This window comes from Remersonia thermophila, chromosome 3 (assembly GCF_042764415.1).
Source record: "Remersonia thermophila strain ATCC 22073 chromosome 3, whole genome shotgun sequence".
Lineage (NCBI taxonomy): Eukaryota > Fungi > Ascomycota > Sordariomycetes > Sordariales > Chaetomiaceae > Remersonia > Remersonia thermophila.
In genome coordinates, this window is record NC_092219.1 from 709,859 (window position 1) to 736,036 (window position 26,178).

Consider the following 26,178-nt stretch of genomic DNA (forward strand, 5'->3'; position numbering starts at 1 on the left):
CGATGTCATGGGGCTTGGCTTCTGGTTGCCCCACGCCTCTCAGCGCTGGTCTCCACTGTGGGGACGCCGGCCTAATTGGGTTAGCCTCTAGGACAGCGCTCTTCGCACACGTCTTGGTAATGTTAAGGTTATCGTCAGCCCGGAGAGATCAAGACATCATCAAACACCCAGGCAGAACGGCTCCTGTTTCCCACCATTGTACTGCTCGTTACGATACCTTCTGGGTTGATCAGATGAGTCATGCGCTTCGCCCCGTGGTGATTGGGAGGCGCAGCAACCCTAACCCTTGTAACCTCTATCTTGCCGTTGCTCTTTGATATGCTTGTTGGAGACTGAAAACACGGGCCACCAAAATCGACATTTCTCTCTTGAAGTCTTGATCACGTTTGTCGTGTCTGGGTGCCATTTTCCGTCGGTTCTACGGTCCTGGGCAGACGCCGTGGCAGCGGTTTGTTTAGGTTTGTCAATCTTTGTCGGCCACCAAAAATCATGAGTGTGCTTCTCGCGTTGACTGTCAGACATTCCTCAACACAACAACCTTCCACCAAGCCAACGTCTGGTCAGTTCCTTCACTCACCACAACGCTCCTGAAAGCTGCCGGTACGATAGCCATGCCACCTAAACGGGGCAAATGGCAGTCGCCAAGGGGGAGGGGTCAACATCGGGGCCGCGCGAGGTCGTCTTGGTCGTCTCCCCGAAGCACCACGCCTTCCATGTCCGGGCCATGGAGCTCCTACGGACAGACTCATTCATCCGGTATGGGCATTACGTGACTTGTGGTTCTGGTTTTGGTTATGTGGAATCTGACTTCATTGTAGTTTTCTCGATGATGGACGAGGCCCGGAGCACGGTAGCCCATCACCAGTGGACCACAGAGAAGCTTCGACTGAAACCCGTCGCTTTCGTGAGCGCCGGCATGGTGAACCCTCTGGAGGAGATCACGGGCAAAGAGCTACCTCGTTCTGGTCCGCCTACAGAGCCAGCTGAAGATGCTCCCGCCCCCGTGCCTACGGAGAATGCTTCTAGGCCCACGGACACCGAGTTGTCTGTGATTGAGACCAAGGCCGCTGATGAACCCGAGACTGCTACGGAGGAGGCAATGGTCACTGAGCAAACCGAAGCCACCACTGGGGAGGCCATCGTCACTGGGCGGACAGAAACCACTGCGGAGGCTTTGGTTTTGGATGATTTCACTGACGGTCCGGGCGATCCTACCCAGCGCCACGGCGACCAGGACCAGCCGACGAAGTCTTCAGAACTTTCCCTCGATGATCTGTTCATCATTGACAACGCAGGCGATGAGTCTGTGGAGGTTCCTGATCTTCCACCGCCGAAGGTTCCGAGTCTGAGACCGTCGCCGGAAAACTCCGACTCTAGTGACGACGAGGTTATCATTTTTAAGGGCCGTGCCAATAAAGTCGCCGCCCTGAATCTCACCTCCACTCACTCCAACCTCACGGTGTTTGCCCGGGAGGATCTGAGAAAGCCTTCAGATGACGGGGAGGCATTTCAGGACAGCGACCGCTCCCATGGCAAGGCAGCTACCCTTTCTCAACCCCAAGGGCGGTCGAAACCACAAACCCGCCGCTCGAGAGTTGCAAACAAAAAGGCTAGTGAAGAAGAAGAAGAAAAAGAAAAAGAAAAAGAAGAGGAGGAGGAGGAGGAGGAGGATGCGATTCTGGCCGACTATATTGCCAACATGGCGGAAAACTCCGACGACGACTTCTTGCAGTCTCTCGCTACCCTCCGCGACCTCGGTGGGGACCATCACGCTGTCAATTTTGGATCCGACAACGAAATTTCACCCTTCAACCAGGACGAAGCTCTGGGTGGGGATGAACTCGCGGAGTCTGATAGCAGCGAAGCTAGCAGCGATGCCGAAGACGTGGAAGATGAGGATATGGACATTGAGATGATCACCAGTCTTACCACTCGACGGGAAGCGCTGGAGATCAACGACAACGACTTTGTCAGCTTTACCACCTCGTTCGCAAAGGCCAAAATGAAAAAGTCAATACGCGAACGCCCCAGCGCCTCCAACGTTGCGGACGAATTAGACAGCCTTAACCTCGGCGACTGGGACCATATGGCGGCGCAGGCACGCAAGCGCAAGAGCAAGCAACCTCCCAATTTCAACGTGTCCGACCCGGAGATCGAGGCAGCATTGAGACAAGCGTGGCAGAACGACAGGGAACGTAAGAAGACCCGCAAGCTTGAACGCGAGGCTCTCCGTGCCGAAGGCCTGCTCGACAAAAACGCCAGCCCGGACGACCTGAGCGTCAAATACCGCTCGGGCATGAAGCTGGATGACATCAAAGCCGAGCTCTGCTCGTTTCTTCTCAGCGAGGATGATCGGTCAGCCGCCCTCTTCCCTTTCAAACCCACGCCGAGAACATCAAGTTGACAGCATCCCAGGCTCGAATTCCCTCCTCTTGACAAGCACGCGCGCAAGATCCTCCACGAGCTCGCAGGAAAGTTCGACCTCAAATCCAAATCTATCGGCAAGGGTGATCAACGACGCCCGGTGCTCCACCGCACCAACCGCACCATCCGCTTCTCGGAGCTCCAGCACAAGGAGGCCGTCGTGCGCGTCGACAAGGCGGCGATGCGCATTTACCGCAAGTACTTTCACCGCACCGACGTCAGGGGCCAAGGGAACCAAGAAACCAAGATGGCGACGGGGACCAAAACCTCGTACAAGGCGCTCACCCCACGGGAAGGGGAGATTGTCGGAGCGTCTGTGCCGGAAATTGGAGAGCAGAACAAGGGACGGGCAATGCTGGAGAAGATGGGTTGGACCAAGGGAATGGCTTTGGGCGCGGACAATAAAGGCATCTTGGTTCCGGTGGCACAGGTGGTGAAGCGCTCCAAAGCCGGCCTCGGATAAGACAGTTCGGACAGCGCGCTTTCCACGCAGACCATGGCGCCTCCCCACCGGGGGCAAGGTCGAAATATTGCCATGTTTGACGAAAAGTCGGATCGATCGTTTTTGTAGACATTGTACAAATCGCCCAAAAATCGAAGAGTTGACCATGTTGACCGAAATGACGAATGCCGTGTGCTGACGCAAAGCTGCGGGAGTGAAGCGTGTTGTCGCCAACGCGCCCAGTGCCGGGGTGTCGTCCGGGGTTCGCGTCGCGATCCCACCAGCGCGATGAACAGACGCGGGACCAAACGAGCGCATTTTCTCACCGCACGGAAACATGAACCGCTGCTCATATGCACGATTTCATTTCGCCCGAAAACCCTGATATCAAGGCATGTATTGTACAACCGCAAACCCCGTAAACCATGAAAAACAAGTGCCCCCAAAAGCAGACCATCCGTTAACGCGTTGCATTAGAGGCCCCAAGCAGCACGTGGCACCCTTGGCCAGCCTCATCGTGAGTCCCAAATGCCCCGAGAACCCATCGCCCTAAAGAAAACGAGAAAAGGAAACGCCAACACCACAACCCGCTATCCCGTCATCGCTTATTTCGTGCTGGACGAGTACTTGGTGACGGCCTTGGTGCCTTCCGACACGGCGTGCTTGGCCAGCTCACCGGGCAGGATGAGGCGGACCGAGGTCTGGATCTCGCGGGAGGAGATGGTCGACTTCTTGTTGTAGGCGGCGAGCTTGGAAGCCTCGGTGGCGACGCGCTCGAAGATGTCTGAGGCGGCAAGTTAGGAAACGGGATGTTACTTTGGAGGTAACAGGTGCGAATGGGACTCACCGTTGACGAAGGAGTTCAGGATCGACATGGCACGGTTGGAGATACCAGTGTCGGGGTGGACCTGCTTGAGGACTGGAATGGGGGTTAGCAACGAATCAAAGCGATGTGAGAATATCCGAACCGCAAACGCGTTCGGAGATCGGAGCTAGGTTGGATGGGACTCACCCTTGTAGATGTAGCTGGAGTAGGTCTCCTTGCGGGCCTTGGTCCGCTTCTTCTTCTCGCCGGAAGAGGCGGCGGTCTTCTTGCCGGCATCCTTCTTCTCAGGAGCCTTGGAGGCGGTGGCGGGGCCCTTGCTGGCGGGCTTCTTCTCGGCGGCGGCCTTCGGGGGCATTTTGAAAATGTTGGTTGGGTTGGAAGATGAAAGGTATGTGATGCGACTGGAAAGTCTTGATGGAGCTGGCTGTGCGTGGGCAGCAGAGTTGTTTGCAGTAAGGAAGATGGTTGATGGAGGACGAAACGAAGTCGACGGCGAGGGGGCCACGCCTTTTGTAGCTGGACGCGACTCCCGAGAGTGGCCCTGCTGATTTGGGTGACTTGCGCGAAAAAGTGGGGCCCAGTTCAACCCGCGACGTGATTTGGCAAAAAATAATCCTCCACCCAAGAGCGGCACAAAGGCAGGCATTTTGGAACGAAACGGGGCAGGACAGGGTGACGCGATGGCCCATGCGCCATAACACGCCCAAAAAGGCAACCGGCCACCATCATGCACCGCAAACCGCTGCGCAATCAAGGCCTCAGCAATGCGACAGCCCACCCATTTTCCCAGGGCATTTTCCCAGCCTCAGATTTGCTGGTCTGATGGAGACATGTTTGATTCAGCGCGGTCTGTCGCATAGGGTGTGGGATCGAGCGGTCAAGCCAACGGATCCCGCCAGCTTCGTCGAGGATAACAGCTACCTTGCACTTGCACACCGCCGTTGGGCAGAGCAGTGCCATGTCTCAGCGCCGCTGCAGTCCATTCAGGAATGTCTCCAGTTACAATACCATACCTACTCTCTGTATGTACACAAGCTCGAGCTGCGCAGGGATGCGGGCTTTCTCCACAGCCCAGTTGCTTGCCGGTGAGGTGGACACCCTTCGGCAGACCACGCTCGGTGTATCACGGCGTGCATGATCCGTGCTCGTGTCGAGGCAACCACCTCAGCCTTACCGTCCCCGCGAAGCTGTCCTCAACGTGATTGGCCCACAGCGTGCGAAAGAAGTCTCCATCCGGCTCCCAAGACCCGGGGAAGCACCGGAGAAGACGATTTGATGACAAACTGGAAGCCTCTCCAGAGTCCCGGGACCGCGGGAAGAGCCGCAAGATGCACCTCGAGACCCGCCTCGGCCTCGTTCCCGAGGCGTTGACGGGTCCAGTTCTACGTCACGGACATGGGTTTCACTCGATTTGGCCCGATCTGAGCGGATCATGGGGTACGAAGACCGGATGTGTCAAGCTACGATGAGTTCTGATGTCAGATCTCAGATATTTGGGGCTATCTGGCCCAGATTCGAGGCCTCGGACCTAATATTCATGGGCCACGAGGCTAGAAAAGCCAGGTTTGACACCTAGATTGGACCAAACCGCCAACTCCTGAGCCAGAACCAAGTGGGAGAGCCAGATCTTTGGGCAAACAAGACCTAAAATGGGTGCGAAGGCCTAGGATCTGGGTCAACCTCAAACTCCGACACCTAGGGAAAGACTCAGGACGGGCAGAGCTAGCCAGCAAAAACCAGCGACCCGGACCGGCTTGCTGAAATTAGACCACGCCGGACATACAACCCGGGATAGACCATCGAGCATAGTCGGTTGGGGGAAATAACCGCCCTCGACGTTGACCTGAGGGACCAAAGGACGAGAATGAGCCGAACAGGTTCGAGGGATTCCTTCAGGCAAACGTGGGAGAACTTGGTGCATCAGATCAGGGTCAGAAACGCGTCGGCATGTTTGGGTGAGTTGGATCAAAGTCAAACTCTGAGCGTCGGATCAGTTAGCCATCCGGTCCAAATCAGAGAAAGCGTGGGAATAGAGACGCGGTCGAGTCGACGTGTGGTTGTTCAACCCCTGCATTAGGGACGGTCGCGTGCTGGGATGAAAGAAAATGTCCCTTGGTGGCAGGGCGTCTTGAATTGTTTTTTTCCTGGGACCCTGAGATCAACGAGGGGCTGGCGGGTCTTTGATTTTAAGCCGGTTGGAAGTGGGAATGCCAATCGCTGCCAATCGGACCAATCACTGGCATGCGGCACCTGGCCCGTATTTTTACAGAATGCGCGAAACAGCAGCACCATGCGCATTTCCTCTTTGGGATTAGCCCCACACGCCGCGATCAACAACCAGGCGAGGCGCGGGTGATTCGTGATCTTGCGCCCCAACGCGGAAAACTACTTAACGTGCACATCCCCCACCACACACCACCTTTCCAACTTCCCATCAACAAACATCTGCTCTTCCATCCACTACTGCCGCGAAGTCGTCGACTTTCTCGCTCAACCAACCTCAACCAACACCAAACTTTCCCATTTTTAAACCAACCCAACCCAACTCATCAAAATGACTGGCGGCAAGTCGGCTGGCGGCAAGGCGAGCGGTGCCAAGAACGCTCAATCGTAAGTTGGATCGCGTCTTTCAGGCGTTCGGAGGTGCTTTGGCTGCCTGGGCCGCTGCAATCTCGGCGCGTTTTCCCATCCACAACGACTAACGTGTCCAATAGCCGCTCTTCCAAGGCTGGTCTGGCGTTCCCCGTTGGCCGTGTTCACCGTCTCCTCCGGAAGGGCAACTACGCCCAGCGCGTCGGTGCTGGTGCCCCCGTCTACCTGGCTGCCGTCCTCGAGTACCTGGCTGCCGAAATCCTCGAGCTGGCTGGCAACGCCGCCCGTGACAACAAGAAGACGCGTATCATCCCGCGCCACCTTCAGCTCGCCATCCGGAACGACGAGGAGCTGAACAAGCTTCTCGGGCACGTCACCATCGCCCAGGGCGGTGTCCTTCCCAACATCCACCAGAGTATGTCAATCGCTTTTTACCTTGACATCCCTCTCAATGCTAACGTGTCTTCTCTTCAGACCTGCTGCCCAAGAAGACTGGCAAGACTGGCAAGAACCTGTCTCAGGAGCTTTAAGTTTTGTCGTTGTTTTTCTCTTCTGTTTTTCTGGTCGGCAAGCTGGGTTCACGGTTTAGGGGTTACGGGTTTTCGGGTCACTCGGTGTTTCTGCGTCGTTTGGGTTGTACATTAATTCCATGATGGGCATGGTCATGGTCATGAATGAGAATATCCTCTGAACACCTTCAGCGCTCTGGTTCCATCGCACCCCTGAAACTGATATGTCATTGTCATCGCGGTGGCTTTTTTGGCTTTGGGGGGGCTTTAACGCGTCATTGTTGGAGCGCACTGAGGGAAAGATGTCGTTTTCGTGTTTCTCTATTGCACGACGAAGAGCTATGTACGAATATTGCCTCCAAATTCCTCGTTCTCCAAAGATGCGGATTAAAACTTGAGCGGCGGCGGGGCTGGAAAAGGAGCGCATCAGTCAGCAGTGCAAACAAAGAAAAAACTCGATGTGGAGGACGTACGATTCAGATTGTGAACCGGAAGGTTTCTCTCGTACTTGGAGCCTGTCGAACGAGTCAGAGATGAGCTGTATCAACTCGGGGATCATGGCATTCGAACCTCCGGGGGCCGTCGGGTGGATATACGGATCGGGGTGCTTCCACTGCTCCAGGAGCTTCTCCGTCCCCTTCAGCAATGCCTGCATTGCCCAAGTTAGCCAGCATTCCTGTGTCCATGTCGATGACATCGAACGGCTGCCCCGCACGTCGGTCGGCAGAGCGGGAGAAGAACGAGATGGGGAGACGAGGTCTGAGCAAAAACGCACCCGCTGCAATCTCGGATCGGTGACATTGCGGTTCTGTTCAAACAGCGAGCGGATGTAGAGCGCCTGGCCACGCCAGAGGTGGCGCTGCACCGACCAGTCGAGGGCGAGCTTCAGGGACCGGCGGTACAAAGAGCTGTTGAAGTCCTTGAGTCAGCAATTCCTGTCGTCTGGACGGCGAGGGTCCATCGAGAGGAGAAGCGAAGGGGGGACGAACAGGGCAGCTTGTCGTGTCGACATGTTGGACGAGGTGTGTCTCGATGCGGTCTCGCGTCTGACTTCTTCTCCTTTGGCCGGGCCAAAGCCGTTTCAGCAGCCGTATCGGCGGGTTTTCGGTTCGTTCTAAATGCCAGTCGCGCCGGCACTCGTCGGGGGCGGGGGATATCGGCTGGTCGCAACGTCGCCGGTGGTGGTGGTGATGCTATCTGCTCTGAGGGAGCTCTCAATTCGCGAAGTGGATTGGCGGGTAAATTGTGGCCTCAGGCTCCAACAACCCAACAGCGGGGAGATGAAATTTGAGAGATGCCTCAGGCAGAAAGCCGCGCGGGAGGCTCGCGCGAATGAACGGCTGCCCCCGGATCCATATTTCCTGCCCGCAAACGCCGAGACGCGGGCGATCCGTGATACGGTAGGATACACTATCGATACGAGCATGCTCCATTTTCCGCGTTATGATGGCCCGCTTGGCAAGGTCTGGGCGTTTTCCATCGACCGGATGGAAAAGCGGCCGGGAAATCGACCAGGATACTGAAATCCAGGCAGGCCGGACGCTACAAAGCTGCACCTTTGAGGTCACCGGACCTCTGGGATGGGACTCTAGCCAGGGATGATTTGCGCCGGCAGCGCCGCCAACCCTGACTCCCGGGGGGCCGGGATATGATGCTGAGCCTTCTTCTCGCCGCCAACATCTCAAAAGTTATTTTTTTTTCTCTTCTTCTCCTGTATCTTTGGGGTCTTTTGCAACAAGCTTCGCTCTCTCTCTTTTTTCCCCTAACGTAAAGCTTTTGTCCTATCTACAATCTCCTATCGGGAAGTATCATCTGTCCAACAGGTCGGTGCTTGATTGCGCTTGATTGCTTGTACCTCCGTACCGAGTCCGCCCCAGTTTTCCGGGGGCCGCTTCCCTTGCTCCGTTGCCAACGCCTTTTCTTGCATCCCAGAGCACCGAAACTTATTCCGCAGCAACCGCCGCGAATTCCCGCACCCACCTTGGGACGCTTCATCCCAACCCTCCGAACCTCACCTCAACAACCACCGACATGCTGTACAGAGGCTTGCGGCTTGCGGCCCGTGCCGCCCCCCGGCTCTCGCTCGCCGGCACCACCAACACCGCCCTGCGTCAGCTTCCGCTCCAGTTCCAGCATGTCCGGAGCTACGCCGATATGGTCATTAAGGTGCCGCAGATGGCTGAATCTATCAGCGAGGGCACCCTGAAGCAGTGGAACAAGGCGGTGGGCGACTATGTCGAGCAGGACGAGGAGATTGCTACCATCGAGACCGACAAGGTACACAACCTCCGGGGTGTTACGGCGGCGGATGGCTTGCACTTTCGAGCAGCGGCTTACATACGGCTCTAACAGATCGACGTCGCTGTCAACGCGCCCGAGGCTGGCATTCTGAAGGAGCTTCTTGCCAACGAGGAGGATACCGTGGTTGTCGGTCAAGAGCTCGCACGAATCGAGCTGGGCGGCGACAAGCCTGCGACGGAGGCCAAGGAGGCCCCCAAGGAGGCGGAAGCTGAGGCAAAGCCCGAACCAACAAAGGCCGAGGCGCCTCGGGCTCAGGAGACAACGCAGTCTGCCCCGTCTGCGCCTGCGCCTGCTCCTGCTGCTGCCCCTGCTGCTGCGCCCAAGCCGGCGAGCAAGCCCGCGCCTGCTGCCGCTGCCGCCGAGGGCGTTCCGACCCTCGGTAGCCGCGAGGAGAGAAGGGTACGTCATATGCGCCATTGGCTTTGTTCTTCGTGCTCTTGACTGACTCTCTCTGCAGGTCAAGATGAACCGCATGCGTCTGCGCATCGCCGAGCGCCTGAAGCAGTCGCAGAACACGGCCGCGTCGCTCACCACCTTCAACGAGGTCGACATGTCGGCTCTGATCGAGTTCCGCAACAAGTACAAGGACGAGGTTCTCAAGAAGACGGGCGTGAAGCTCGGCTTCATGAGCGCTTTCTCCCGTGCCGTTGTCCTTGCCATGCGTGACCTCCCCGTCGTGAATGCGTCCATCGAGGGTCCCAACGGCGGTGACACTATCGTCTATAGGGACTACGTGGATATCAGCGTTGCCGTTGCGACTGAGAAGGGTCTCGTTACTCCTGTCGTGCGCAACGCTGAGGCTCTCGACATGGTTGGCATCGAGAGGACGATCGCCGAGCTGGGCAAGAAGGTACGGTCTCTCGGCTTCCCTATGGTCAGTTCTGGTGCTAACAGAAACTCTAGGCTCGTGACGGCAAGCTCACGATTGAGGACATGGCCGGTGGCACTTTCACCATCAGCAACGGCGGCGTCTTTGGCTCTCTGATGGGCACCCCCATCATCAACCTTCCCCAGACGGCTGTGCTCGGTCTCCACGCCATCAAGGACCGCCCCGTTGCTGTCAATGGCAAGGTCGAGATCCGCCCTATGATGTACCTCGCCCTCACCTACGACCACCGTCTGCTGGATGGTAGGGAAGCCGTCCAGTTCCTGGTCAAGGTCAAGGAGTATATCGAGGATCCGAGGAAGATGCTTCTTTAGGTATGAGGGGATGGGGTCCGTGGGCAGAACAAAGCCGAAAGTCGGTGCGGCATCTGTATAGTAAAAACATTCGTTGCAGAAGGGTCCATGTGCATACCGCATCTCGGAGGCGTTTCTCTTGACAGCTTAGACTGACCGGGTATCCTGTTTCATTTGGGTATATCCCACTGTATGGTTCTCTGAGGCATAGACGGCGCAGGCGTGGTTCAGGTATCTTTTCGATGTCCGATTTTAAGGTATCGGAACGTCGGAGATAGCAATCCATAGCCATCCCATGTTTCTCATGTCGTGCCGTGGAATTCTAAGGAACTCGAGCAGTGTTGCCCCTGGGAAATACCCTGTTTTGTGTAAGCTTGCTCGGCTTCGGCCTGACCGGCTCTGCGCAGCCTAGTTCTGGGTTGTTATCCATGTACAGGAGAGGTGGGCGCTCCAGGTAGGGAGACAAGCGGTTATCCCAATAGCCATAATGTGTAACATCTCTTCGCATGGTGACTCTGCCTTAGGAGGAGGGGGGGAGGGCTGATAACCTTAATTCTTATTTTTTTTGGATGTTCGCGTCCGAGTGAATTTATTGATTCTCAACTAAAAACAAAAAAAAAAAAAAAACCCTGAAACCCCTGAAAAACAAAATGTAAAAAATAAAGGGATTCTTCGTATTTCTCGGATTTCCTTTCCCCTTCTTCCCCACCTGTCCTCCTTCTCTTCTGTTTTTTTCGTTTCCGTTTATTTCCCATTCTCGAGTATTTGCTTTTTTCCCCTTTTTTTTTTTTTTTTTTTTTTTTTTTTTTTACAAATGGGGGCGCGGGTGAGGGAAGAAGTTGAAAAATAGTATGAAGCTGATATAAAGTGACGACACCAAATATCTAATCCCCCAGTGGTTACCTGTAAAGGCCCAAGCGACAACAAAACCCCTCGAAAAGCACGATTTAAATGATTTAACTATCCAGCTATCGAAGAGTTGCTTGATGATAAGCCCTCCCGCCCCCCCCCCCCTCCCCCCCCAAAAAAAAGAAAAAAAGTAATTGGAGATATGTCTTAAATTTGACCTTGCTTCGGGGTATCACAAGGACGACGACTCATGGTGTTCAACCCCGTTACCCCCCCGAACGAACTAAATATTGACTAGCGCATAGCGCAGAGGTGTCGATGGTACGCACAACCTAGAGCTGTGTATTGCAAGCTGGGAGAGGGCCGAAAAGGGGTGGCGCAAAGAAACGAAAACGAGAGGCATGGGAACTGGGATCAGCCCAACAACGGGGAGAACGTTTGAGATAGTTTAGATGACGATAACCAAGAAACACCACCAATCTATTTCAACCAGACCCAGACCCAATTCACGAATGTTTTTAGATTCTCCCGAGTAAAGCCGTCATCAGGGAACTCGAGCCTCCCCTTCCGCTTGGGGCTGGTCGCCTGGACTGTGTTGCTGAGGTCTCCTGACTTGTCTGCCCACCCTGTAGCGTGTGTCAGTTGCTGTGCTCTGGTCTGACCTGCAAGTGCCTGGGAGTAGAAGTGTTTACTTACAGTCAGAAAACCTGAGGCCATGCTTGCGGAGGTTATACCCGATGACCAGAAGAAAGAACGTTGGCAGCTGGGCGATGAGGAAGACGGTTAGACGAGTCAACGACAAGACTGCTTGGCTTGGATGTTGGTGTTGGGGCAACTTACGCTAATATAGGCGGCAACAAACTTCCTGACGTTGAATGGTTCAAGGAAGGCTGCGACGCCATTAAAGAGGATCAAGATAATACAGGCCACCATGCCGTAGCTCGCCTTCAACCATTGGCCGTGCGACTTGTACGGATACAGAGGGTGGTCGCGATCATAGCTAGCAGCCTGGGCCTCGGATGTGTTTCCATAGCGTTTGGCGTCCTCGAGTCTGTGATTCGTAAGCAACTGAGAGATGAAGAAGCTGTCAACGGGCGTTGGGAACTCACGTTCTGTAGAAGAACAGGTAAGTTGCACAGATGGTGGCATACACAACCAAGCACGAGACGGTGCAGTTATTCGCGAGCTCGTCAAGTCTCTGTCACCCATTGTCAGAAAATGCCCTCGATTCATCAGGACACGATCGATGAGGGCACTTGTCTTACCGCGCCAGGCTCTCCAGATCGACCCATGTATGCCACCATCATGAGAGCGCCGGTGACCAACACGGCCCGGACCGGTACGCCGGACCTGCACGCGCGCAATCGCCGAGTGATGAACTCCGGTCCAGTCTGGCCCCTCAGAGCAAGAGTATGTAGCACCCGGGTCGCGATATACATGGAGTTAATGCCGCAAGTAAAGGCCGAGAAGCAGAAGACTGCGTTGAAGAAGTGTGCTAGCTTTGGCATACCAGCCTCAACAGCGGCGATGATGAAGACCGAGCGGGCGCTTACGGACGTTGCCTTGCCATTGATGAAGGGATGATCCGTCGGCACGACAAAGGAGGCTGTCATTACCGCGAGAGAATAGAGGGTGATGACGCGGACATTGATCTTTCGGGCAGCCATCTTCATGGCTTCAACGTCGGCCAGGGCTCGGCTCTCCGCAGCTGTTGCAGCCATGATGTCCATGCCGATGTAGGAGAAGAGGACGCTTGTGAAAGTGGTCCTGTATACACCAAGGGTCAACGGCTGGCTCAGCATCTTGGCCGTGAGAGAACACCCCAACCATGGACGTACCAGACACCAAGGAGGGTCCCAAGTGACCCTTGGATGATATGTACGGCGTTAAGATTTTCGTCCTGGGTCCTAAATGCCGAGTTGAAGAAGGAATACGGGTCATTCCAGTCTTGATGATGGTCAGAAGAAGCGGGTCGGGGTTGACATTGAAGAGCGAGGTATTATTTCTTACAGCGCGTGCCAAGAGGTTCGTTGTAATATGCATTCGATCGGGCTTCAAGACTATCAGTTTTGGCAGGGTACGCTCAGATGGGGGATTCTACCGACGTTGGATGATGGAAAGGAAAAAGTTGAACTACGTATGATCCGTTATTAGTTCACCGGTCAGACGAATTGCATGGCCCAGTCTGGGGCCGTATGACGCACCATGATAAGCATGACAATGAATGTGAGCTTGAAAGACCCGAAGATATATTCGAGCTCGCCAAATACCTAAACCAGCACGAGATTAGCGGATTCCCAACTCAATGCCCCGACTCGATATAAGGCCAGCAGCCAAGGGGTGAGTTGGAGAAGGCATACCCGGACGGGGAACATGTTGAAAATTACCACCAAAACCAAGAACACGGTGATCCATATTGCATCGTCGGTCTGCAAACCGACATCCCATTTCAATGTGGTTGTTCCGTCTTCGTACCGAAACTTTATGGCATTTGAGACGGCAACCAGCTGCTCGCCAGCGAGAACCGCATAGGCGAACCTTGATGGTGCACGGTCAGCGGAGCCATGTAGGTTGGCATGGGATATAAGGGTAAAGAAAGGGCCTCACCAATAGATCCATCCGACGGCAAACCCAACACCGCGGCTCACAAACCGACGAGGGAACTCCATGACAGGAGCGTTGACGGGCATCAGAGCCGTCATCTCTCCCAAGCAGCTAATGACGGAGGATATGACTTTGGTCGCAAACCTCGTTAGTCGCTTTTCTGCGGCCATGTATTCTCATCTTGGGAAGCTGGGAAACTCACCTGTGCCCATGAGCACGTAAGCAACAACGGCACCACCCGGCCCGGCGCTCGCCAGGGACTTTCCACTGCCCAAGAACAGTCCTATGTCATCACCGCTTAGCATTCTCTCACCTGAGATGCTCAAGGGGGCTTGATCGCTGCCTACCATTGCCGATCGTGCTACAACACCAAGTTAGTCAACAGCGTCATAGTAGTTTGCTTGCCAGGGAAGGACACCTCATACCCCGAGAAGGCGATCGTCTTTGTTTTGACAAGTTATCATGTCAGCGACCTAGTCCTTGCCAAGCGGTCACCTATGATGTCACCCTTATCTTACGTTAATGTGTCTCTCATGGAGCACACGCCTACTCCATAGGAGTGATGGTCAGCAACAAGCAACAACCTAGCCAGCCGGCGAGGTGGAAAACATTACCAGAGGCTCTCCCCCCTGTATTCGCGCTTTTCTCCCACGGTAGCTGTCTCATCGAAGTTGTGGAGCGTTGTTTCGCCATCGGGAAGTGGACTTTGCTGACCCGAGAGGTAAGGTTGCGCGGTTACAGCTTCTGGCTTCTCGTAGTCCATCATGGAAGGCGTTGATCTGAGAAACAAGAAACCGACGGGTATCTCGCAGAGGCGCTAACGTCGGCAAAATAACACACAGTCGGGGGTTTGAGAAGAAGCGAGAGTTTGGATGGGTCAGTCAGCGACAAAATGATAGTGACCCCCCCCCTCCGGGGCCATAATCCTCCTTTGTACACCAAACCATGGCTTGACCCCTGGTCTCCCTGGAGATGGTGAAGCATATAACCGTTGCGCGTTACCAGCCAGACGGCCCGTGATTGGCATCGATAAAGTCCTGGCGCAATAAGACGGCTGCAGGACAGGGTTGCCATGCGGGAAGTGGGTTATTGTCGACACCGCAGTATGTAGGCGTCCAGCCCGCTTCGTCCAACGTTGCACTCGTTTTAACGGGCGGTCAGACGCACCCGTTCTCTCGGGAAGGTGCCGAGGCCATGCTAAGATGCAGCGACTGGGCACTGAGTACACCGGAGATGGTGAAGAAGGAGGAGGTCGGCCAAACGATGCCCCATTCTTACCCATCCCTACACGGCGTTTCGCATGGCTGTGGCGAACGAGCAGCAGTACCATGAAAACCAAGACCTATTCGGCGTTCTGTACAGGCACGGCACTCTCCAGTCTTGGGTATGTCCTTATCTTGTATGCCTGCTGCACACTTTGGCACTTCTGGAGCAATGGGCTTCGTGCTGCGGAGGCAGCAGTACCTTGACTGCACGTCGTCCTCCCCCCCGCCCCCCCCCTTATCCCAAGACTGCAAGGCCAGGCACACTTGCTGCTGCGTGCAGTTCATTGGGTATGTTTCCCACAGGGTAGACATTGACAGAAAAAAAGCCTTCCCTGATACACCGCTTTATCTACGCCTCTGTTATTCACAGTAAGGGGCCACAGGTCTGGCCGGTGTGAATCTACTCTATAACCTATATGGAGGAAAGAGTTCCAGGTGTTGGTCTGGTATGGGGATAACCGCTGTCGGAAGGCCCAAAAAGTCCCCTGTCCGTGCAACGTTCAACGGCCCGGCTCCCCAAACCGGAGGCCCTAAAGTGCCGATGGATAGGCTGCACAGGGCCCATTCGGGGCCAAGATCCAGTCGGCCATGGGTGTGTCTCGCACGGAAAAGGAGGGGGGATGTAACCTTCAGCATCCCCAGGTGGCCAGGTGCAGATGTGTATTATTTTGCATGCAACCACAGCGGTCCTGAAATAAATTCGTTGCGCACAATCCAAAATTCCACTGGCACACAGCCACTGATCGCGAATCACCATCCCGTTCCTACCTAACTGCCACCTTCAGTCTACAATGTGAGCTTCTGGTCTGCCATCTTATGGTGGGTCGAGGATGCATGCTAAGCCACAAAGGACAATTGGCCGAGGGCATTGCCATGTTGAAGAATGCATTGAGGAAAGGATCGAAGATTCCATCACTATACTTAGACCATGGCTGGCTTATCCTCCCGAAAGGATGGCTGCGGCGGCATTGCGAGGGGCTGGCGGCTTAACGATCACGGTGCAAGGCACACCCACCTCCCGTTGTTGGACAAGCTCCAACCAGGCCTGGGCGACAATATGGCTGCCGGGTCTTGGCGAAGCCTTCCAGTACCCATGTAGAGTAGGTATCGATAGACTTGGGAGCGAAACGTTTCCCTGGCCCATTTTCCCCATTCCAGATTGGATTCTGTCCGCTAGGTCTGGGCATCCCAACCTCTCCACGGGCGCTTCACGTGAAGCAGCTCCTCGAAGCAGCTCCTCGAAGAAGAGGTACCGGGCGTGATGCAAATGACGGAGCCCCTTCTTTGAATGGCAGTCTGTGACTGTTCGCGGACATGGTGACACAGGAGGTTGGACACTCGATACCCCCGATGAATGACCCAGCTGGATAATCACCACATTCATCTGCGAGGCAGCAAGGTGCGGCCACATGCCGTCCATGAGGCGGCACCGAATCCCGAGGAGACAGATACCCCGTGGACGGCGCCTCCACCTTCATTGTCTAGGATGGCTACCTCAACACCCTCGTCGCTCTTCATGCGACTCACTAACACGTGGAGATACCTCACCCTTCGCTGCGACATTGACGATATTGTTCTGGAACTGCTTGGCCGGTTCTCTCTCGAAAAGATATACGCCAGCTCGGGGGACCGAGAATCCTTCCAACATCTCGTCATCTCCCTTCTCTCCCAGCTCAAGATCATCTTCAATCTCCAGCGACTGACCATCCCTCCTGAGAACACCCATGTCGGATGGTACCTTGGGTATCTCATCAGCTGGGAGGTTGCTGCTAGGTCGATAGACTTTGTCCTCCAGACCGTCGTTGAAGGCCGCGAGTACCTCTGGGAGCACCGTCATCTCCGTGATGAGCATCTCGCCGAGTTTCTCCTCTGTGCGCTTCGGGTCCTCGCCCTGCACCCCAGAGCACCCACAAGCCAACGCGCTAGAGACCGTCGCGAGCGCTTCAGGAGAATCCATGGAGCTCTCGAGCAGGTTTTCGACAGCTACCCTGGGCCAAAGTCCTTCCTGCTCGAGGTCTGCAAGGAGGTAACCAACCAACTACACTCGGATCCGGATGTCCTTGCGCTGCCTCCACGACTCCGGCGTGAGCTGCCGACCTTGACAGCTGAGATGGTACGTTGCCCCCCCATGGTCCGCTGGATGAACCCCCCCCCCCCCCCCCTTCTCAAGTTTGCCCTGGGGGTATTTTCTGGATGTCTGACCCTTGGCAGTACCCCCTTGCTCCCTGTTTACAGGCCGAAGCCATCGCCACCATTGTTCCCCCAGGCGGGACGGGAAATTGGTTGACACAGTTCCTGGCATTGCGAGACGTGTCACTCTACGTTATATTCGCATCCATCCAACATGCTGTGAACCGAGAGACGCAGGATATGTGCCTTCAATCTTCTCTCGCCAGATCGCGGAACGCGGTCCTGACAGCGTTGGATCGTCTCCAGACCCCAGCACGGCTTCCCAAAGTCGACATGGTTGCTGCGTTCAGCGCCGCTTTCCGCATCATCCTCCCTGACACGCTTGACTTTCATCGCCAGGATACAACCGGACCCCGGGCGGACGACTGTGAGTTGGACGCTCTGGATGCCCTCTGCACAAGGCTCATGGAGCGGCAGGTCGTCCATCGCGTCGGCGACAGGGATGTGGCTCATGGCATCTCCCAGGTGATCAGAAACATTCTTATCCACGACGATCCCGGGGGTCAATATGCTCCTGCGCGGCCTGGGCTCTATGTGCTGAACTGCCCGGAATGTCACCTGATTGGAGCCTCACAGCTCCGGTCCTTTGGAATACAGCCACCAGTAGGCTCCCCTCCATCCCATCTTTGTCGCGATCTACCTAGACAACAAGAGCTAAAATCGGAGGTGTTGCAGCTGGACCCTACAGGTAGACCGGAAGTTCGTCTTCCAGCAAACCCGGGCTGTCCTCACTGCGGCGGGACGGTCACGATCGCTCGCGAAGTGTCGATGGCGAGGCAAATATGGGATATAATTGAGCCTCTTCGTCCGGATGTGGACGCCATTAACATCGAGCGGCATGTTTCGAATCAATTCCAGCTGGCCCCTCCGAGGTCAGAAACAAACGGGGTGTGTCTCACTGGTCGTGCTAGCACGCTAGGGTCGGCAGGCGAATGCCATGAGCACGGCGTGCCTGTCTCAAGCAGGGTCGCGAGAGCCGAGCTACCGAGTCCAACAACATTGGGAGACCCAAAACCTGCTTATACTGATGCCGTCTCACCTTTGTCACCCACTCGCCATCACTCAGCTATGACTCTCCGGAGCGAGCCATCACGGCATGGTGGATCAGCCGAGACTCCCAAGCTGGGAGTAACAGAGGAAACAAAGTCCTCCGAGCTGCTTGCTCGCGTGGAATCCAACTGGCTTACGGACCAGCCCTCTCCTTTCTCGAGCGGCTCGATAGCGCAGAAGAAGCAGGGCAGTTGGGGGGGGCCTGGCCAAATCCACATGACCCGGACCGTTCCTTTGGTTACGCCACCTCCATCGGCCAAGAGTCGCTCAAAGTGGAGGCTGAAGTTCGCCCAGACAAAGAAGGGCTCAACCCCTACTTCCGGCGATTCTAGTTCGCTCTCCTCGACGGCCATGGAGGCCCAGCGGCTCGACGAGATATCACTTGCTCCTCTCGTCAGCCCGCAGAAGTCCGGCGGTAGGAGCAAGTCGTCCAGGAACATCAATGTTTACCTCTCGGATACCTCCACGCTGGGTCTCTTCTGGACACAGTTTATGATCCATGTGTGGGATGCTGGGGCATCCCCACCTGCCCTAGTGCGGGCAATCTCACCGGAAAGCACATGCATTCTGGCGGCCGTGGGGGGGGTACACCTGGCATACATCATAGGTACCAGAGACCAAAAGTTAACAGTAAGTGGTGCTTTGGAAGTCCTTAGCTGCGTCTTTTTATCTTGCTCGACCAGTTATTTCGGCAGCTCCTCGGCCTACTCCCGCTGGTATTATCCCTTGCTGACAACACTTTCTGCTAGCTGAAAGTAGTTAACCTGGTTCAACCGGCGGCGCCCGTGGTTGAGTACCGAATACCATCCTCCCTCTGGGCCAGGAGTATTGCGATAGACAAGCAAGAGAACTGTGTGGTTGTCGGGTTCGACAATGCTACTGTCCGCTTCTTCAACGCCAGGAAGGTGGAGGAGCCACGAGAGGACCGTTTGCACGCACCGACTCACTCCGACTGTAGGGCATGCCCACCCGTCGATACATTGTCGTTTTCCAGTGATGGGCTTGCCCTCATCGCAGGCACACGGAGCTCCAAAACTGGCTTGATTCAACTCTACTCCTGGCGTTTTCCGTTCCATTCGTCTCAGGAACTCGCCACTTGTAGATACCCGGTGCCTTTGCATGAGTCCGAGGATAACGGCATCTCCTCGGCGATCATTCGACCAGGGCTCGACGGGGACGAGAGTCTGGTTTGCATCACCACCTGGACCCAGTCCGGTATTCCCGTGCTGATCCAGCCCCGGGACGGACACCGGAGCGAGATCCGGTCAGACTCCACGGGGAAGCACAACAAGCTAGGAAATCGCATACAATGTGCTATCTTCTCGCCTTCAGGAAAGGAACTCTTCATGGTGAATGACAAGGGTCATGTCTTCCAGGTGTCGAGCCTGAACTCCAATCCCATGGACGTCCGCCGGATCGCTTCGACTAAGGAGTTGACCGTCAAGTCCGAATCCTTTGCCATGTCGGTCATGACTCTGTCTGACGAGGAACACGTGGTGGTTGCCGGGGCAGATTGCCCGAAGGCGATAGGCTGGATCAAGAAAATCCCCGTGGTTGTCAAGGTTCGTATCGTTGACACTACTTCTGTATTCCTCTTCTTATTCTCTTTCTGCCTTGCATGGGTAGGATTACTGACCGTTTGTTACCAGAACCGCAACGGACGACTCGATATGGCAGGGTTGACCCAAGAAACAGCCGAATTTTCCGAACCAGCAGGACCGCCTGCTGAACTCCCTGCGACTGAGAGGATGCCCAAGGAGCTCGCAGCGAATTGTGAGGACCAGTGATGGAACAATCGTTTCAGGTAAAGTGGGCGCCGATGGGATATCACCATCGTCTGTGTATAGAATCCTTTGAAGATGAAAATGTGCCCCAAACGGACATTGGAGGTGTGGTTACATGTCCGGACAACTTGATGTGCCCACATTGAATAAGAAGGCGGCAACGCATATGAAGAGAAGAAGTTCGAGAACAGAATTATGGCAATCGTAATGATGCCTCCAAGATAATTATCTTGAAACAAATACATGTAATACATTTGTTGCCAGCCCGAAGCTAGAACAGACCTGACAGCAACGGAAACTTATCTCAAAGTGGTGCGGCTTGTCCAAATGGAAGGACTTGGGATGCGCGTAGCTTGATCGGAACTCGAGCTTTTTTTTTTCCAGAAGGTGCAGTGCATAAGCTGAGATTAATCATTCTCGATAACTATAGCTTTCAGCTGAGTTTAAACCAAAAAAAAAGCCTGGGAAACAGTAAAACACAAAGAAGGCGGGGTAGGAAGACAGATAAACGAACAGTCTTCTCAAGAAGGGTGGAAATATTCCCTTTTATTGTATAACGTCTTCGACACAGAGTTCGCCAAGCCACCACAATCTCGCTTACAAAGGTCGAATCACCACCATCACCAGGACCATCACATCAACGACAACAACAACAACAACAACAACAACAACAACAAACATAAGATTTAAAGCTATTTACAAGCCAATAACACATATAAATAGAAGAGATAGCATTAAAACAGCAGAATTAATCAAACAGCCTAAAACGTATTAGCATCTCCTTATAGAGGACCTCTCTAGTAAAACGTACCCGGCCACGCTAGGCCTCCCGTTATTCCTTTACAATATACGCTGCTTTCTCCTTAGCCTAATCTTAATTTTTCTTCTCTCTAGTATTCTTCAGGGAAAGCTATTGCGTATTATTAAAGTGCTTCCTAGTCTTTTATTTCTTAGCTTCCAAGCATTTAAGAACGAGCTTAAAAGTTAGCTATATATAATAACGTTATTAACGTAATGTCTTTTACAATCTTAACTAATCTAAGTAACCTTAGACTTAATAAGGCTGCTATAAACAAGGACTAAGTCTTAAAGTATATTATTGATCCGGTTCTTTAAGGATAGTATAGTAATTAGGAAGTTAGGGTACTGACTTTGTAGATATAATTAACTATAAGATTCCGGGCGTAACTAACAACAAGATGCTGGGCGTAACTAACTGTAAAATGCCGGGTATAGTATTATAGCAAGGATCTTATCAGAGTTGTAGAATAAAAGACCTACGCTATACTAGACGCTAAAGATATTCTTTCTTATTACTTTAAATCTAGCCTTAGTATACTATTTAATAAACCAGACGTTAATAATCTTTTCGGTACCTAGAAAAGCGCCTTTATTAACTAAACGCTGATACTAAGTTGTTAAAGGACTAAAATAGCCTATATTAAGAGGCTGGAGCTTATAAGTAACGTAGGGAGAGAGGTAAAGAGATATAATATTATAGGCAGCATAGAACTCGATAAACTTGGGCGAGACGTAGCTAGTATAACCGTTAAAGAGAAGGAAGCGGTATTTAAATAATCGTCGGAGCGTAATATACAGATCGAAATACTTAAATTATTTAATAGCTATCTTATTATCGGTCCAACTATTTAAAGAAATATAAACAATTATCTCTAAGTCGTTAGAACTATTATTATCTAATTTTACCAAAGTTTCTTCCCTTTAAAAATAATAAATAATAAAAGAAGATACCCGCTAGCAAAGATATACTTGATAATAAAGACCTATTCCTGTTTACTATGTTAAATAATAAACGCTTTTATATTAAATCGAAGGATAATAACCTTCTAGCTTTATTCTAATAACCTTTATATAACCCTTCTTATTTATATTATAAATATCGTTATCAGAGATATAGTAAAGAAGACGGGTAGTCCAAAACAACTTAAACTAATACTTTGTTATATCGTAGTTAAAAGTATCCTTATAATTCTAATCTATAGCGTAGACTCTTTATACCTATAAATCTAAATAGCAAGAAAGGAAGTTCTTATACTAACGTTTGCTTAAAAGCCTTATATCTCCTTTAGAGAGGAGTAACTATACAGTAAGGTTCCAAATAATAGCGATAGTTATAGGCTAGCCCTAAACATCTAGATAGTAATAAGCCTTAGCTATCGTTTCTTCTTCGGTAAGTAAAAGGCGTTGCTTATAAGAATAAGCGATCTTTATAGGTTAATATTTATTTTTGAAGCGGTTACGTAGAGTAGTCTAAGGAACTTTAAATAGGTTGGCGGCTTTCGAGATAGAGAGAGATGGGTTAGTATATATCGCTTCAATTGTATACTGTATATACAGCTCTTTTGTTTTAAGGTCGTCAACTATTTCTAAAGCTGTTGATGTATTGGAAAGGAAGAAAAACGTACTTTAAGAGACGATCTTTGGCGTTAAGAGTTGTTGAGTTGGTAGAAATAAGGTGGCTTGTTTAGTCAAATTAGTGTTGATTGCTATTCCTAAAATGCTGGCGACCTCCAAGTCCTGGCAAAGACTATGCCGAAGATATTAATGTAATTGACAGGGTTATTAGCCGAACATAGCTTTTAGTCACCCCTAGATCCCTACTTATCACTCTAGCCAGCAACACCAAAATTAGGGGCATCGCAATGATCAAGAGCAGCAAACAAATGCAGTTTTGAGGTTATTAGCAGTTATATATATATAAACACAGGAAAACGAAGAGAAAGCTAAAGGTTAGATCGAAGTCAAGCAATACAGTTAATCAAACAAATTATTTGAGATAGGCAACTCCTTCTAAGCAAGCTTTGCTAGTTTTACCACCCTATGTCGAGGCGTATATTATTCCTTCTCTTTTGCCTCCTAAGCTGAACGCAGTTTTCGCTTATACTCCTCTTAACGTTACTCCTCTACAGTAAGAAGACAAGCCCCCTTAACCTACCTCTTACTTTTCTTTCTATTATACTTATATTTGTCAATAAGTATCTTTAATAAAAGTTATTTTCTTTTTCCCGGGAATATTACAGAGAAGTATCAGCTAGTTAAATAAATCGTTTACCTAGGAGACTACTAGCTTTAGAAGAGTAAACTTAGCTTATTAAGCGTTTAAGTTTAAGCCTATTAATAGAATCGTTAAGCGTTTATCTAAGCGTTCTAAGCGTAAAGCTATATAATCTTGTTTAGGATTAAAAAGTAATAAGCCTAAATTATATTAACTATTAGTATACTCTTATTTATCATTTTCCTCGCCTAGATATAATAAGTAAGGAACTAAGCGTTTAAGGCTTTTATAGCGTTTACGAAAACGCCTTTGTTAACTAAGCGTCTATATTCGATTGTACAAGGGCGGAATACATTAATATCGAGAGACTGAAGTATATCAGTAGCCTTAGAAAGGAGGTAAATAAGTATAATATTGTAGCTAGAGTAATAGTTAACAAATTGAGGTAGTCCATAGCTAGAGTGGTAGTTAACAAACTAAAGTAGTCTATAGCTAGAGTAGCCTTCGAGGACAAGAATATAATATTGTAATAGCGTCCGAAACTAGTATAGTAGTTAAAGTATTAATTTTACTCTAAAGCAATCTTACTATCGGTTTAACCGTTTAGGGAGGCACGGATAACGGTTTAAGGTCGATAGATATATCGTCGGGGATCTACTACCCCCTAGGGCTAAGTTCCACGTCCTAAACGTATTTCCTTTAACCTACTACGATTAACAGGGACAACGGACCATCGTTTAACAAAATAAACATCCGTAGACGGTTATCATAAGAACGGTGTTTACGGTTGGCTATTATTATTATTAGTGTTGTTGTTGAAAAGGTGTTTGCAGTTGGCCATTGTTATTGTTATTATCGTAGTGTTGATTAAAAAGACTACACAGCGGTGCGTTTTCCACCTGTAAATGGCTGTAAGTTACTCTTGTAGGTGATATAGTGGATCCTAGCAGTAACCTAGCCGGGGTGCAAACCAATACACTACACCGCCGTAACTTAGCTAGACTACCTTATTTAGAACATTTTAAATAGTAGAAGAATATAGCCGCCGGCAAAGATATACTCGATAATAGAACCCTAATTCCCGTTGCCTAGTTATATAACCAAAGCTTCTATATTACGCTAAATAATAATAACCGTCTGGCTGATCTTAACATTTTTCATATACTTCTTTTTATTTATATTGCAGATGTCTTTATAGGATACGTTGTAAGAAAGGCAGGCGGTTTCGAATAGTTCGAGCTAATCCTTTGCTCTATTACAATCGAGAGTATCCTTCTAGGATTAGACTACACCTTAAACTCGTTGCATTTAAAGGTCTGGGTAGCTGGAAAGGAGGTTGTAACACAACGTTGTCCGAGAGGTCTGTTGTTGTTCTATATAAGGAGAAGCTACCCTCTTTACAAGCCTCCGGGCCCGGGCCCCTCTACTACAAAGCACGTAGTAGAGGTCCCACTAGGTTAATAACGTTAGTATTAGAATATAGTAAGTTTAAGCTAGAGACTAATCCTAAAAGGATGCCTTCGACTAGGCGTCTGGTTAACGAAGGCTCTTTCCTAGGTACTATAAGAGTCTTAAACACCTAACGTCTTCAGCATAGTCTTTGCTAAGATAAGGAATTCGCCAGCATTTTAGGAATAGCAATTAATACTAATTTAACTAAATAAGCCATCTTATTTCCATCAACTCAATAGCTCTCAACACTAAAATTCGTCTCTTAAAATACGTTTTTCTTCCTTTCCAATACATTAATAGCTTTAGAAATAGCTGACGACCTTACAACAAAGGAGCTATATATACAATATATAATTAAAGCGATACGCGCTAACCTATCTCTCTCTATCTCGAATGCCGCCAAGGTCTTTAAAGTTCCTCGGACTATTCTATATAACCGCTTTAAAAACAAGCATCAACTAGTACAAATCGCCCATTCCTATAAGCAACGCCTTTTATATACCGAAGAAGAAACGGTAGTTAAAGCCTATTACTAGTTAAATACCTAGAGCTAGCCTATAACTATCGTTATTCTTTAAAACCTTACTATACAGCTACTCCTCTCTAAAAGAGATACGAAGCCTTTAAGCGAACGTTAGTATAGGAGCTTCCTTTCTCGCTACCTAGATTTATAGATACGAAGAGTCCGTACTATAGATTAGAACTGTAAAAACGCTTTTAACTATAATATAGCAAAGTATTAGTTTAACCTATTTTAAACTACTTGTCTTCTTTATAATATACCCGACAATGATATTTATAATATAGATAAAAAGGGTTATATAAAAAGCATTGGGATAAACTAAAAGATTATTATCTTTTAATCTAATATAAAAACGTCTATTATTTAACCTAATAACTAGGACTATGTCTTTATTATTAAATATATCTCTGCTAACGGGTATCTTCTTCTACTATTTATTATCTTTAAAAGGAAGAAACTCTAGTAAAATTAAATACCTAATAAAAGTTCTAGTAAACTAAAAGCAGTTATCTATACTTTTCCGAACAGCTAAACCGATAATAAGATCGCTATCGAGTAGCTTAAGTATTTCGATTTCTATACTATACCCCGACAACTATATAAATACCGCTTTCTTCTCCTTAACGGCTATACTTGCTACGTTTCGAATAAGTTTATTAATCTCTACGTTACCTATAATATTATAGCTTTTTACCTCCCTCCCTACGCCATTTATAAGCTCCAGCCTCTCGATATAAGGTGTTTTAATCCTTTAGTAACTAAACATCAGCGTTTAATTAACAAAGGCGCCTTCCCAGGTACCGAAAGGATTACTGACGCCTAGTTTATTAAATACTATACTAAGGCTAGGCGTAAGGTAATAAAGAAGAATATCCTTAACGCCTAGCGTAGTATAAGGCTATTATCCTACAACCCTAATAAGATCCTTACTATAATACTACGCCCGGCATCTTACAATCAGTTACGCCTAGCATTTCGCAATCAGTTACGCCCGGTATCTCGCAGTTAGTTACGCTTAACATCTCACAGTTCATGACGCTTAGCATCTTATAGTTAGTTATACTTATAAAGTTAGTACGCTAACTTCACAATTCCTACGCTATCGCTAAAGAACCGGGTTAACAATATACTCTAAGACTTAATCCTCGCTTATAGTAGCCCTATTAAGTCTA

General features: G+C 50.7%; 7 protein-coding genes across 7 annotated transcripts; 4 read left to right on the forward strand and 3 right to left on the reverse strand.

Moving 5' to 3' along the window:
• Window positions 1-611: 611 nt before the first annotated feature.
• Window positions 612-2,887, forward strand: VTJ83DRAFT_3015 (uncharacterized protein; the record flags this gene model as incomplete). Its single annotated transcript, XM_071009350.1, has 3 exons — window positions 612-756; window positions 819-2,355; window positions 2,416-2,887. 3 exons carry the CDS (start codon window positions 612-614, stop codon window positions 2,885-2,887), a joined length of 2,154 nt encoding a protein of 717 aa, XP_070866896.1.
• Window positions 2,888-3,471: 584 nt separating this feature from the next.
• VTJ83DRAFT_3016 (uncharacterized protein) lies at window positions 3,472-4,047 on the reverse strand (the record flags this gene model as incomplete). Its single annotated transcript, XM_071009351.1, has 3 exons — window positions 3,472-3,650; window positions 3,714-3,785; window positions 3,879-4,047. The coding sequence occupies 3 exons, from the start codon at window positions 4,045-4,047 to the stop codon at window positions 3,472-3,474; spliced, it is 420 nt and encodes a 139-aa protein (XP_070866897.1).
• Window positions 4,048-6,246: 2,199 nt separating this feature from the next.
• Window positions 6,247-6,814, forward strand: VTJ83DRAFT_3017 (uncharacterized protein; the record flags this gene model as incomplete). The annotated part of the gene is made up of 3 exons (XM_071009352.1): window positions 6,247-6,302; window positions 6,407-6,699; window positions 6,759-6,814. 3 exons carry the CDS (start codon window positions 6,247-6,249, stop codon window positions 6,812-6,814), a joined length of 405 nt encoding a protein of 134 aa, XP_070866898.1.
• A 366-nt stretch (window positions 6,815-7,180) lies between these two features.
• Window positions 7,181-7,805, reverse strand: VTJ83DRAFT_3018 (uncharacterized protein; the record flags this gene model as incomplete). Its single annotated transcript, XM_071009353.1, has 5 exons — window positions 7,181-7,203; window positions 7,267-7,308; window positions 7,364-7,442; window positions 7,569-7,701; window positions 7,783-7,805. The coding sequence occupies 5 exons, from the start codon at window positions 7,803-7,805 to the stop codon at window positions 7,181-7,183; spliced, it is 300 nt and encodes a 99-aa protein (XP_070866899.1).
• A 1,019-nt stretch (window positions 7,806-8,824) lies between these two features.
• Window positions 8,825-10,294, forward strand: VTJ83DRAFT_3019 (uncharacterized protein; the record flags this gene model as incomplete). Its single annotated transcript, XM_071009354.1, has 4 exons — window positions 8,825-9,070; window positions 9,146-9,493; window positions 9,552-9,944; window positions 9,998-10,294. 4 exons carry the CDS (start codon window positions 8,825-8,827, stop codon window positions 10,292-10,294), a joined length of 1,284 nt encoding a protein of 427 aa, XP_070866900.1.
• A 1,308-nt stretch (window positions 10,295-11,602) lies between these two features.
• On the reverse strand, window positions 11,603-14,492 carry VTJ83DRAFT_3020 (uncharacterized protein; the record flags this gene model as incomplete). The annotated part of the gene is made up of 16 exons (XM_071009356.1): window positions 11,603-11,748; window positions 11,819-11,885; window positions 11,963-12,173; window positions 12,232-12,320; window positions 12,388-12,889; window positions 12,961-13,069; window positions 13,133-13,174; window positions 13,228-13,255; window positions 13,327-13,392; window positions 13,483-13,660; window positions 13,730-13,856; window positions 13,929-14,009; window positions 14,074-14,087; window positions 14,152-14,168; window positions 14,245-14,272; window positions 14,341-14,492. 16 exons carry the CDS (start codon window positions 14,490-14,492, stop codon window positions 11,603-11,605), a joined length of 1,857 nt encoding a protein of 618 aa, XP_070866901.1.
• A 1,853-nt stretch (window positions 14,493-16,345) lies between these two features.
• VTJ83DRAFT_3021 (uncharacterized protein) lies at window positions 16,346-20,018 on the forward strand (the record flags this gene model as incomplete). The annotated part of the gene is made up of 5 exons (XM_071009357.1): window positions 16,346-17,104; window positions 17,203-17,784; window positions 17,857-18,861; window positions 18,981-19,793; window positions 19,881-20,018. 5 exons carry the CDS (start codon window positions 16,346-16,348, stop codon window positions 20,016-20,018), a joined length of 3,297 nt encoding a protein of 1,098 aa, XP_070866902.1.
• Window positions 20,019-26,178: the final 6,160 nt, after the last annotated feature.